The 14,386-nt window shown below is 38.7% G+C and overlaps 1 protein-coding gene across 2 annotated transcripts in view; it reads right to left on the bottom strand.

The window, feature by feature from the left end:
• The window catches only part of WDR36 (WD repeat domain 36), a 55,821-nt gene extending 50,010 nt beyond the window's left edge, over positions 1-5,811 (bottom strand). For both annotated transcript variants that reach the window (XM_031968395.1, XM_031968400.1), the window contains exons 1-2: positions 5,518-5,811; positions 1,407-1,434 (exon numbers count right to left, since the gene is read on the bottom strand). In XM_031968395.1, the coding sequence (XP_031824255.1) occupies positions 1,407-1,434; positions 5,518-5,694 (205 nt within the window). In that variant the 5' untranslated portion in view covers positions 5,695-5,811. The remainder of the gene's footprint in view (positions 1-1,406; positions 1,435-5,517) is intronic.
• Positions 5,812-14,386: the final 8,575 nt, after the last annotated feature.

Genomic DNA, 14,386 nt, shown 5'->3' with positions numbered 1-14,386 from the left:
TTGGCAGTTTAGGTCTAAAAAGGACCTCAGTGTCTGGTACCTGATCCTGCCGGGTGATCTTCAGAACCTTCCCAAGATAATTCAAATCGAAGTAATTCAGTTTCCTGGCATAGAGCTGGTAACTGCCCAGGTCTCCCAAGCACACAACAATGAGGCAGCACAATGGTTCTGCAGACCTTTAATTTGGTGGTCAGTCCAATACCTCTCCTCTCTCCCACATTTTTCCTTCAGAGCCTTCCAAAGACTGAGCTAGCTCAGTTCAAAGGATCAATGCTATCACAGGGTAATCTCTTTACTCATGGGCAAACTGGATTTAAGTGAGGCAGAGTCTAGCACCAATTCTTCAGCCTCTTCAGAATTAAGGAAGTCCTGTGGCAATACAAAAGTCAGGATCAATGGTGATGGCCTGGGATGCAGCAGATGACTGTGGTGATGTTTGACCAAGATCTAAGTACTTCACAGAGCCTGCTCCAGCTGCCTTTATGGCCACTGGAACAAACTATTCTCTTCTGTCCATTGTACCAGGGGAAGTTTTCACATATCTGGAGTGAACATTTCTTTAACTCACCAACAACTTTATAAGCCTGGTGACTACCCTCAATCTGGTATAGCCTTTCTGCTGAGATGATTTACCAGGATGTGGCTGAAGCATGTTATAGCTTCTTGGAGCCACAGGTAAAAGCTGAGTGCCAGATAGACACCAAAGTGGGTGAGCCCCTCTGAAAAGGGCTTGGCAAGCCCTCACACCTAAGGAGCTAGCTCTCCTCAAATATTCTATATATCCCAATCTACTATGTAAATAGCTTGGTATTTACCTAGTTATTTACATGTTGTCTCTCCCATTAGAATGTAAGTGCCTTACTGTAAAGGACTGTTTTTGCCTTGTTTTATCACCAACATTTAGCACAATACTGGATATACAATTACTAGATAATAAATATTTGTTGACTATTAACTCAATGACTGACTCTCTTTTTTGCCTGAGTTATTTCTCAAGAACTTCAATTAATTTGGGACTTTAATATTTCTGATACTATTACTTCAGATCTAAGATACTTTTTTCCAATTATTCTTTTTTCTCAGATGCTTTCTTTTTCACTGATATCATTCCTGACTGAATAACAAGAACTCACATTTATGGTGATTTTTCTCATATCAACCCTTTAAGATAATTAGTACCAAATGTAATTATCCCCAGTTTACTAATAAGGAAAATTGAAGCTCAAAAAGTGAAATAATTTGAATATGGGCTCTATCTTTTCTATTATAACAACAAAAACAAAAAAACCTTCACAAATTCATTTTCAAAATGATTTCTCATTTCTTTATGTAATTCAAAAATACACATTTTATACCATCAAGAAAGTGCAAAACATTAATAAATTTAGAATAAACTGCATACTTACTTACTGCTACCAAACTAAGCTTTTGGACCTGTTTAAAAAGAAAAAAAAGGAATTTTGAATAAGTTTTAGCAAATAAAAATATAATAGCATGCTTAAGAAAATGTGCTGTATTTTGTACATGAAAATTGCTCTACAGACTTCAGGAGGACAAAGATTCAAGGTTTATTTTAGTGGTGGATATATATATAGTTATATTATTTCTCATTGGGGCAAAGAACATACTTATGAACTATGTGATTATGGTTAAGAATACAGCTTTTGGCAATGAAAAAACTACAGGGGGACTAAAACAACCTACTACTCCCCACTGAAGACATCCAACAGCCTGAAGCAAATTGAGAATATAAAATCCCTTTTGGAATCTTAACCATGAGGAACAGTTGATATTTTCACCTTCACAAATAATCCATCTCCCCAACTACCCTCCTCTCACCACACAAAGAATGACCTTCTCTCTTGGGCCACATAAAGCATTTAGTTTTTCAGCTCTCCTTTTATCAATTAATCAATACAGGCATTTCTTTTAAGTACCAGGCATTGTCCTAGGCCCTCTAAATATAAAGATGAAACAGGGATTCTGTACATGTAAACATAAAATCAATTCAAGGTATTTGAGGGGAAGGAGTGGAAAAGACAAAATCGTTCAAAGTTTTTTTTTGTTTTTTTTTTTTTGGTGGAGAAGAAAGTATTAGCAATTGGGGAAAGTCAGGAAAGGCTTCAATGTAGAAGGTAGGTTGAGATGAATTTTTAAGGAAAATAGGGATTCTAAGAAAGAAAGTAGTGAGTATATTCTAGATATGAGAGAGCAAATGAAAAGGCACCAAGAGAGAAGACAGAATGCTTAAAAGGAATAATAAGACCAGTGTGGATAGCCTATAGTGTGCATGAAAGGGAATAATGTATAAGAAGAATGGAAAGATGAGATAACTAAGGATTTTAAACCTCAAACTATGGAATTTATATATATGATCCTTGAGGCATTCCTCTAAAGTCAAAGAAGGCACTTGCTACAGGTTACAAGTCATAAAGTGGAAAAAAGTGAAATTTGACATTGGTTCTTCTGACTCTTATCTAGGCCTATCATGTAATTTAATTAATATTCATATCAATTTTTATGTTACACATACCTATGTCTATATATTTCTAGATTTAAGAGCTAAAGCTGTATTTTTCTTAACTTTTTTTTACATCTTCCCAAGTGCCTAAACAAAGGAGATTTTTGTTCATTTGTTTTAATTTTGTATTTTATATATTTATATATATATATGTATATTTAATATCTGTTCATTTTGTTTTAATTTCAAGAGTCATCCTTTCTTACATCCACTACGTGGAAGATACTATATTAGGCACTGGAAATAAAAGGAATATATTTTTAAGTTCCTACTTTAAAATCTTAGGTGAGGAGAAGGGAAGGTAGATGAAAAGATAAAAATATAATAAATATATTACACAGACAAATATGGTAAATATGTCACAGAGGCAAAGAAGACTCAGTTAGACAGACTGCTTTAGGATAATTTGATGAAGGACAAAATTTTTTCAGTTAAGGTCAGATGTATCATCTGAATCAAATCTTAAAAAAAATAGATTTCTGAAAAAACAGATGAGAAAGAAGTATACTGTCAGTATGGGACAAATGTATTGAATGAAAATCATATATACTAATAAAGGAGGAAGTACGAGCCTTAAGGTTTAATTAATAGAATTAATGTGAAAGAAAATTACAAAGATAGTTTGAAGTTAAATCAGAGAATCACAAAGGCCAGGATAAAACATTTATATTGTGCCTAAAGGCAAGAGGGAATCACTCAGGGTTTCTGTGATGAGGAGTGACATGAATCACTCTTATTCTATGGCTAGTTAGGTTATTTTGGCAGGTGCACAACTAACAATGAAAAGGGAAAGAGTTGATGGTTAGGAAGATTAGTTAGGAATAACCCAGACGATGACACCTTGAACTAGATTCGGGTTTTTGAATGAAGAGATGCTATAGCAGAACAAGAAGATCTGGACCTTGGTATTATATGAAAATTGAAGTAAATAACTGGGCTTATATCCCAAAGAGATCATAAAGAAGGAAAGGGACCTGTATGTGCATGAATGTTTGTGGCAGCCCTCTTTGTAGTGGCTAGAAACTGGAAAATGAATGGATGTCCATCAGTTGGAGAATGGCTGAATAAATTGGGGTATATGAATATTATGGAATATTACTGTTCTGTAAGAAATGACCAACAGGATGATTTCAGAAAGGCCTGGAGAGACTTACACGAACTGATGCTGAGTGAAATGAGCAGGACCAGGAGATCATTGTATATTTCAACAACAATACTATTGATGACCAGTTCTGATGGACAGGCCATCCTCCAGCAGAATCACAAATCATTTCCAATAGAGCAGTAATGAACTGAACCAGCTATGCCCAGAAAAAGAACTCTGGGAGATGACTAAAAACCATTACATTGAATTCCCAATCCATATATTTTTGCCCGCCTGCATTTTGGATTTCCTTCACAGGCTAATTGTACACTATCTCAGGGTCCGATTCTTTTTGTACACCAAAATAACGTTTTGGTCATGTATACTTATTGTGTATCTAATTTATATTTTAATATATTTAACATCTACTGGTCATCCTGCCATCTGGGGGAGGGGGGGGGGTAAGAGGTGCAAAATTGGAACAAGAGGTTTGGCAATTGTTAACGCTGTAAAGTTACCCATGCACATATCCTGTAAATAAAAGGCTATTAAAAAAAAAATAAAAACAAAAATAAAAAAATAAAAATAATAAAAAGAAAGTTGAAGTAAATAAGCTCAACATGAACCAAGATTGCAAACAAGTTAGTTCTTTCCCCCCTTCCCCTATGTCGAGTTTGAGATGCCTAGGAAACAGGGGCACATATTCATCACGCAGCTGGGGACACTGCGATCTGGGGGGAGATTAGGACTTGGGAAGTGTACTCACAACTGAACTCATACACTCTCTAAAGCACAGAAAGAAGAGGTGGTCCAGGACGAAAGCTGGAGCAAGCACCCTCTAAGAGGGCGATGGATGGTCGGGCAAGAAATAAGGGACCGGCGGGAAGAGATTCGGGGCAAACTACCGCCACGGAAGCCAAGGAGTGACAAAGCGTACAAGAGTATTATCGGTCACTGATTTCCGGGTGTCTTAGCGAAGCGGCAAACCTGGGTGACGGGCAAGTGATTAAAAAACGTGCAGCCCGAATGTTTGTGGCAGCCCTTTTTGTAGTGGCTAGAAACTGGAAACTGAATGGATGTCCATCAGTTGGAGAATGGCTGAATAAATTGTGGTATATGAATATTATGGAATATTACTGTTCTGTAAGAAATGACCAACAGGATGATTTCGAAGGCCTGGAGAACTTGAACTGATGCAGTGAAATGAGCAGGACCAGGAGATCATTATATACTTCAACAACAATACTAGATGATGACCAGTTCTGATGGATCAGGCCATCCTCAGCAACGAGATAAACCAAACCATTTCCAATGGAGCAGTAATGAACTGAACCAGCTATGCCCAGAGAAAGAACTCTGGGAGATGACTAAAAACCATTACATTGAATTCCCAATCCCTATATTTATGCACACCTGCATTTTGATTTCCTTCACAGCTAATTTGTACAATAATTCAGAGCCTGATTCTTTTTGTACAGCAAAATAATTTTTGGTCATGTATACTTATTGTATCTAATTTATATTTTAATATATTTAACATCTACTGGTCATCCTGCCATCTAGGGGAGGGGGTGGGGGGGTAAGAGGTGAAAAATTGGAACAAGAGGTTTGGCAATTGTTAATGCTGTAAAGTTACCCATGTATATATCCTGTAAATAAAAGGCTATTAAATAAATAAAAAAAAAAAAAAAAAACGTGCAGCCCCCAAAGCGTGAGAAATGAGTCAGCTCCTCCGCAGGGCTGACTTTGCCGGAGGCGCGGATGATTTAAGGCATGAAATGGGATGAAGACCACAAGCCCGGCAGCAGGCGCTCGGTGGCGGGCGGCGGCAAGGGCGGGGGGGAGCCCGAAGGCCCGGGAGACGCGGGCGACGCAGTGGGAGAGGAAGGACGCGGCGCGAGAGGCTACTTACATTATAGGTGTGGAAACTCGTGCCCACGCAAGTTGTCACGTAGAACCTGCGGTGCCGACCGTGGTAGCGAACCACGTGCGGGATGTGGGAGCTGAAGAGCCCGAGAGCGCGGAACCCGGAGAACAGCGCGCTGCCCGGGGAGTGCCCGCCGCCGCCGCCGCCGCCGCCGCCCTCCATCGCCTCCGACAGCTGGAGCCCTAGTCCGGCAAGCCCGCCGCCGCGGCTCCAGCTCAGGGGCTTCTCCGGCGCCGCGACCACAGCTTCTCGTGGCGCATCCAGAGACCGCGCGCCTCTGCCGAGGCCACTTCCGGCGCGGAGACCAACGCGTCACCCTCGTTTCCGTTCTGTTAGAGGAAGCCTCCCCGGCGCTTCCGAGCGCGGGGCACGCTCTCAATTCCCGCGGAATCCGTCCTGCGGAGCGCTGCGCACGTTTGGCTGCAGCCGTCTGAAGCCGGCAGGGATCTCCTTGGAGAATCAAACACACATCCTTTCTTGTCTTTTTCTGTATCAGAAGCTGTTTACCAACTGTAGGTGTCCCCCAAGATTTTGTCCTTGACCTCTTTTCTCTGCACTTAGTGCACTCTCTCATCAGTTCCTCGCTCTCCCTCTCCTTCCCTCCCACTCTCACTCTCTCTCTCTCTCTCTCTCTCTCTCTCTCTCTCTCTCTTCTCTGTCTCTGTCTCGCTGTCTTTCTGTCTCTCTCTGTCTCTGTCTCTGTCTCTCTGTCTCTCTCTCTCTCTCTCTCTCTGTCTCTCTCTTTGTCTTTCTGTCTCTGTCTCTGTCTCTCTCTCTCTCTCTCTTTGTCTCTCTGACTCTGTCTCTCTCTCTCTCTTTGTCTTTCTCTCAGTCTCTCTCTCCGTCTCTGTCTCTCTCTCTCTCTCTGTCTCTCTGACTCTGTCTCTCTCTCTCTCTGTCTCTTTGTTTTTCTCTCAGTCTCTCTCTCCGTCTCTCTCTCTCTCTCTCTGTCTCTCTCTCTCTGTCTCTCTCTTTGTCTTTCTCTCTGTCTCTCTCTCCGTCTCTGTCTCTCTCTCTGTGTGTCTCTGTCTCTCTCTGTGTCTCTGTCTCTCTGTCTCTCCGTCTCTGTTTCTCTGTCTCTGTCTCTCTGTCTCTGTGTGTGTGTCTCTGTCTCTCTCTCTGTCTCTGTTTCTCTCTCTCTGTCTCTGTCTCTATCTTTTTCTGTCTCTCTGTCTCTCTGTCTGTCTCTGTCTCTGTTTCTCTCTGTGTGTCTCTGTCTCTCTCTGTCTCTCTGTCTCTGTCTCTCTCTGTGTGTGTCTCTGTCTCTCTCTGTCTCGTGTTTACATTACCGAAATAGCCTGTCTTACATCTCCTGACTCCAAAGCCTCTTCAATTCCGTCACTAAAGAGTTTTTCTTCAAACACAAGTCCAATCAAGTCACTCAATAAACTTCAATGGCTTCTTGTTGCTTCCCAGGAGCAAATTCAAAATGCTCTATTTGGCATTCAGAGTCCTGAATGCATCCTTCTCTCTTTCCAGTCTTCTTAAATCGTATTCCTCAACACATAACTCTTCAATTCAGTGACACTGACCTCCTCGATATTCCCCAAACAAGACAACACTATGTCTCAGTTCCAGGGCATTCTCTCTAGCTGGTCCCCATGCCCAGAACACTCCTGCCTCTGTTCAGACAACTGAATAATACAGAAAAGCAGAATAAAGGCAATAATACAAAAAGCTTGAAAAGATTCATATAAACTAATGCAGAGTGAAGCAGAACCAAGAAAACCAATATATATGATGGCAACAATGTAAATGTCAGGAACAACTATCACTACCCCACACACAAGAAGGAGAAGGAGAAGGAGGAGAAAGATGTAATAAAATTGTAAAGACAACACCCCAAAGTCACCCATTTGTAGAGATGGAACATTTACAGATGTTGCACATTGCATATGTTTTTGACTTTTTTAGTGTATTTCCACTATTTGTAACCATTTGTACTTTTTTTCTTCTTTTTTGTCTTTAAACATTACTGGTTTTTTCTTTTTACATGGAATGGTTCTTTGAAAGAGAGTGAAGGATGTTCAGCAATACTTTGTTGTTGTGTCCATTGTCACTTTGTGACCATTGTGGTCCATAGCATTCCAGGCTCTTCCATCCTCCACTATCTTCCAAAGTCTGTTCAAGCTTATGTTCCTCATTTCCATGAAATTATCTATCCATTTCATTTTTATATTGTATCCTCCTTTTGCCTCCAGTGTTTCCCAATATCAGGGTCTTTTCCAATGAATTTTGTCTTCTCATTATGTGGGAGAAGTATTTAAGTTTCAGATTCAGTACTTGATCTCTAGTGAATACTGTGTGGAATGGAGAAATAAAGTGAAGAACCTACAGGAATGTTTAAATTCTTTTTCTGTATTTTTTATTATTTCTATGTCTCTGTGACTTGCATAAGTATGATGTGTGCAAGCCAATATTTATTTAAAACTTTAGATATATTTATTTAACCAGAAATGATGACATTTATCCTTGTTCAATGTTATCAATATTTAGATTATTAAATGCCGTCAGCTCAATAATCTGAAATTTGAAGGTCTGACTGATGATTCCTCTCGGAATCAGGGAAACAAAGCATTCCATTCTAATCTGCCTTTGGCACCAATGTTTAGCATTCAATTAGGGGAGAAGACACCGATTTCTCAATGCTCCCCAACCTATGATGTAATCCTTTGTAACCAAACCTATAAAAACTGTATATCTTTCCTAAATCTTTAGCCCTTCTACTGCAAGCTTTCTCTTTCCCTCCTCGCAGTGGAATTGCTCATTCTCATGAGAATTTATTAATAAATAACTTTTCTGCTTTCTATTGAGTGATCTCTGAGTAGTCATTTTGGGTAAGGGTCTTCTACATCCCTCACAATACCCTGAATTTTTTTCTTAAGTATTGACTAATTTGATCTTGTTGCTGTCCAATGTTGGAATCTTTACAAAGTGTAAAGTCATTAAAGTTGATAGAAACAATAATTATCTAATTTAGCATGGGTCAGTATGATTGATTTGATCTTACAAGGAGATGTTATGGGCCAGAAGAAACAAGGTACTAAGTACAATTGATAGAAACAATGCTTGTGTTCACACCTTTAGACAGCTCATATAAACAAGAAGTATTTAAGTACTCAATGGAGTTCACACATTTGGGAGATTTCAGGGTTTAGTATGAGATATCTGAATTCACACCTCCCTTAAAACTCTCAGGGCCAGAGAGCACTCTGGGAGAAACCTATAATCCCATTCTGTCAGAAGAGATCCTATATAAGAAACAGACAGAGGCTCTCTCGGAGAGTTTAGCTGTATTAGATTGAAGAAGGGAGCATCGGTCAGTTCAGCAGAAGCCCTCTCTTGGAGGCAAGACACATTCACCTTGGTGCTGGCTGGAGGCTGAAGGAAGCAGAGGCAGAAGCAAAGGACAAAGCTGCAAGATTTCTCTTAGAACCAACGAGAGAGAGGCCTCTAAGAAAACTAACCGGGTTATATTGGAGACAATAAAAGATCTGAACTTTTAGCACCTGGCTGTGTTTTGGGTGGTTATTACTCTTAATTGAAACTAAGGCTGCCTCTAGAAAACCTCCCCAAGAAACTTGTCCCTAGAGAGAACCATCTCATATTATAAAGAAGAAAAGCACCATAGTCCAAGGGATCTCAAAAGTCTTTTCTAGCACCACAATTCAAAAGTGTCAATTCGGTAACCTTCAGCTTTCCATACAATCCAACAACCTCATCTTGCTACTGGAAAAAAAGCTATTAGTATAGCTTTGACTATACTAATTTTGGCAAGGTGATATCTTTGCTTTTTGGTATGCTGTTCAGATTTTCCAAGGAGCAAGTAATTTCCCTCCAAGTAATTTCATGATCATAGTCACCATTTACAGTGATGTTCAAACCCAAGAATATGAAATCTGCTTCCACTTTCTTTTTGTCGGGAAGTCATGGGACCAATTACCCATTTCTTAGTTTCTTTTTTGTTTTTTTTTTTTTTTGTAATTTTTAATAACTTTTTTATTTACAAGTTATATGCATGGGTAATTTTACAGCATTGACAATTGTCAAACTTTTTGTTCCAATTTTTCCCGTCCTTCCCCCCACCCTCTCCCCTAGATGGCAGGATGACCAATACATGTTAAATATATTAAAGTATAAATTCGATACACAATAAGTATACATGTCTAAACCGTTATTTTGCTGTACAAAAAGAATCAGACTCTGAAATATTGTACAATTAATCTGTGAAGGAAATAAAAAATGCAGGCGGGTAAAAATTTAGGGATTGGGAATTCAACATTTCTTAGTTTCTGTGATGATAAGCTTTAAACCAGCTTTTACACTCTTCTCTTTCACCCTCATCAAGAGGCATCTTAATTCTTCGTTTTCTACCATTAGAGTGTTATTATCTGCATATCTAAGGTTGTTGATATTTCACCTGGTGATCTTAATTTGGGCTTGTGATTATCTAGCCTGGCATTTCACATGATGTATTCTGCATATAAGTTAATAAATAAGATGATACTATACAGCATTGTCTTACTTTTTTTTTTCAATTAAGCCAAATGGTTCCATGTCCAGTGCTATTTCCTACTTTAACATTCTAGTCCACTAAGATGAATATGATGAATGTGAATCCTTTTTGGTATTATTTCTAGATTTCTAGAAGGTCTTCATAAAACTTATCATCTTTGATTTCATCAGTATCAGTGGTTGGAGCATGAACTTGCATTAATCTGATGTTGAATGGTATGCCTTGTATTAAACATATCAATCTGTCATTTTCAAGATCATACCTCAGTACTGCTTTTCTCAGCCTTTTATTGACTACAAGGAACATATTTCTTTTTTTTTAGGAGTATCTATTTTATTTTATTTTAAATAACTTTTTATTGATAGAACCTATGCCAGGATAGTTTTTTACAACATTATCCCTTGCACTCACTTCTGTTCCGATTTTTCCCCTCCCTCCCTCCGCCCTCTCCCCAAAGATGGCAAGCAGTCCAATACATGTTAAATAGATTGCAGTGGATCTTGGATATAATATATGTGTGTAGAACCGAACAGTTTTCTTGTTGCTCAAGGAGAATTGGATTTAGAAGGTATAAATAACCTGGGAAGAAGAACAAAAATGCAAGCAGTTTACACATTTCCTAGTGTTCTTTCTTTGGGTGTAGCTGCTTCTGTCCATCCTTGATCAATTGAAACTCAGTTGGATTACAAGGAACATTCTATTTCTTCTAAGGCAGGGGTGAGGAAACTTTTCTGCCAAGGGCTATTTGGATATGTATAACACCATTCATGGGCCAATCAAAATTATCAATTTATACAACTCAAATAGTGGGAGGTTGTTGTACCTAGCTTTCAGTTTATCATTGCCTACAGTTAATTATGCAAATCATTTCTCCTACAGAGGCTCCCCACCCCTGTTCTAAGGGATTCTTGCCCACAGTAGTATGTGTAATAATCACCTAAATGAAATCCACCCATTCCTTCCATTTAAATTCACTGACACTCAAGATGTCATTGTTTTAATCTTTTCATTTCCTATTTAGTCACAACCAGCTTATCTTCATTCATAGATCCTACATTCCAGCTTCCTGTACAATGTTGATCTGTACAGTTTCAGTTTTTCATTTCATTGCTAGGTACATTCTTCACAGCTAAGCTTCCTTTTTGCTTTGGTCCAGTTGCTTCATTAGTACTGGAGCTACTTCTTGTTGGGCATTGTTTTTCTCCAGTAGTGTGTTGGATACCTTCTGTCCTGAGGGACTCATCTTCCAGTGCCATCTTTTATTGTTTTAATATTATTCATGGAGTTTTCTTGGCAAAGATTCTGAAGTGTTTTACATTTCCTTCTCCAGCGATGGTCAAAAACAGAAGACATCAATTAAAATTATTTTTTTAAAAAGTATGAGTTTTCTGTTCCACACAGGCCACACAAGGATACCTAAAAATGATAGATATTTAAAGAGATCTTGAACTCAAAAAAACTCTAGAAACCCTAAATCTCCTTGTAATTTCCTCCTCTGCACCTTGAAAGAAAAGTATAACTCCTAGGAAAGATAGGGAAGTATTTGCCATTGATATGAACTATGGGACTTGACTGAACAGGTTTAATCTGAGGCTGAAATTCAGGGGCTGAAATTATCAGTGTTTTCATGGATGGAAGGCCCCTAACTATCTGACACTGAACAATATATTCATTTTCTCTGAATATCAGTAAGTAAAATGCCTAGGCTTACACAGTTAATAAATGTCTAAATTAGAGACTGAATTCAGTTCTTCTGGTTCCAAGCAAGTCCAGAGTTTTTCCTACTATGCCATGGATCCCTTTTATGACATCTCACAAGTAGTATTTATAAGGTTTCAGAGAAAAGAGAGATTCTATTTGATTAAAGAGGTATAGAAGACTTCATGGAGAAAATTACATTTGAGCTGACCCTTAAAGATGACTAAGATTTTGATAGGAAGATGGTGGAGAGGATTATATGTTATGGGTCAGAACTTGAAACAAGGTGCTAAGTCAGTAGAATTAATAGAGACAATGGTTATTTAGCATGGTGCTTACCAGTTCTCTAGTTCAGTACATGTACTTAGTACTTACTATAGTTCTATAAGATTCACATCTTGTGAATATAAGCTCAGACAAACTCAACCAGAATGAGAATGAGGGAAGACCAGAGAAGTGGGGGCAGGCTGTCCTCTTTCACTTCTCCACTGAAACCAAGATCCAGAAGACCTCCAGAAAAACTAGCTGAGCCCCAAGTGAAGGAGACAAGATTTTGGAGGAGACAATAAAAGATTTGGACTTTAACACTTGGCTGCACTTGTGGTGATTACTGAACTGAACTGAAAGGAAGGTTGCTCCCAGAGACCCCAAGAAAACTCCAACAAGAGAAGATTGAAGATTACATTTTAGAGAGAATATTACATTTATAGATGATAATCTAGACTGAGAAAACAGTATGATTAAAGCATGGAGCTGAAAAGCACTGGATGACTTCAGGGAAAGCTTAATAGTCTAATATATCTGAACCAAGAAGTATATGTAATAGAGTAGGGGACACAGGGCTAGAAAGTGGATCTGGATTAGGAGGACTTTTGATGCCAGACTGAGGGAAGTATTGGAGTATTTATTAAGTTAAACTCTATATTAGTAAGAAGAAGTAAGGCTAGCTCCCCACCATTATTGCCCAAACTCCTCCAAACAGGAGGAAGGAAGGAAGGAAGGAACTCCCAACTGACCAATTCCAGTTTGTGGACCAACTTTACTCACAGAGGTTGTTGTTTGTTCTTCTTTCTTGAAGAGGACCATGATATCAGGGAGGTGATACCATGCTATGCAAATGAATTGAATTTAAGTTTGGTAGGGCTGTACAAGGTCACCTGCCTCACTTTCCCCTCCAGAGCCATCTGGATCCAGTGGCCAGATATAGATCGAGATGACTGGAGATAGTGTGGTTTCAATTTTGTAAATGTGAATGCCCCATGCCCCTTTTGTTTCCTTTTAGCATTCCCCATTAGATTATAACCTCCTTGAGGGCAGGGACTATCTTTTCTCATAGTATCCCCATTGCTTAGCACAGTGCTTGGTACATAGGAGGTGCTTATTGGCTCATAGTAAGTACTTAATAAATGTTTATTCCCTGACTGAGAAAAGAGCTCATTTTTGTCTAACCCTATTTCTCAGTCTAGCTCAAAATGAAATCTCTTCCAGTTCAAACTCAAGGCATGACCAAAGAATGTGATCTCTCCTAATCCTTAGGACATTGGTTTGCTAACCAGATTAAAGTGAGACCCTCACTTTGGTTTAGTGATAACAGAAGAACCAGGTTGGGTTGAATTCCTTCTCCCCTCCCAGGGTCGGCTCTCCTGTCCTTATTTTTCCTAGTCAAAATTAAGGGTGACTTGTTGTCCAAGGGATAGTCTGACCAGAGGAATCCTGATTAAGGTGGTTTTGTTTTTCTAGCCAAGATTAGTAAAGGCAGCTGAGTCTTATTAAAATTGTCATAGAGAGATGTGATCAGTCATATCTGAAGCCCACTTTCTCCAGCTACAGCTAATATTAGGTTTTTCTGCTACCAACTCTTGCCCACCAACAGGTTCTCAGTAACTATGATCTTTTCAGTGCCATTGTGATTACTGGTCTACTGAAGCATGAACAATTTAACCTATTTTATTAATAGTTACTAGTTTCACTGTTAATAAACTCTTATAATGCCAGGAAAACTTGCCTCAGTTTACCTTTGTGACATTTTCACATACCACAAAGGTGAAGATGAAAAACAAAATATTTTGATTTAGGCTGAGAAATGAGATTTGATAATATGGGGAATGGGATGGGTTACAGAGTAATATTGGTTATAAAATAATAAAGCATAATAATAATTTCCCCACCATGTCAGTCTCATCACAACTGTATTCTTCCTCCAGTCAATATCTTTACAATGTCTTATTTTCTTTCTTTTCTCCATCTTGATCTCTTGGTGAACCAGTTAACATTATACTGCTCTCTTTGCAGTAAGTGAATGAACATTTATTAAGTACCTAATATGTGCCAATAATAGGGGCTGTGAAGCAGTGAGCAAAATGAGTTGACAACAGATTATGATCAGAGATCTTCAGAGTTCATGAACATGAAAGTAGAATTATAGGTGATATAGATATAGAATTTGACCCTTTCTGTGTGTAGCTAAGATGAAGTAGAAGAATAAGTTATAGAAAATGAGAAAATTGAGGAACTGGAAAGTTAAAGTACTTGAGGAAATATAGATATGTATATAGAAGTCCCTTTATGAGTGCAGGAATCTGGATGAATAGAAAGACTATAGGCCAGTCACTGATCTCACTGAAGAAGGAAAGAAAAAGA

The sequence above is a fragment of the Sarcophilus harrisii genome, chromosome 1, assembly GCF_902635505.1.
Source record: "Sarcophilus harrisii chromosome 1, mSarHar1.11, whole genome shotgun sequence".
NCBI lineage: Eukaryota > Metazoa > Chordata > Mammalia > Dasyuromorphia > Dasyuridae > Sarcophilus > Sarcophilus harrisii.
The sequence above is the reverse complement of the archived record's forward strand: the minus strand, read 5'-3'. Positions and strand labels throughout refer to the sequence as shown.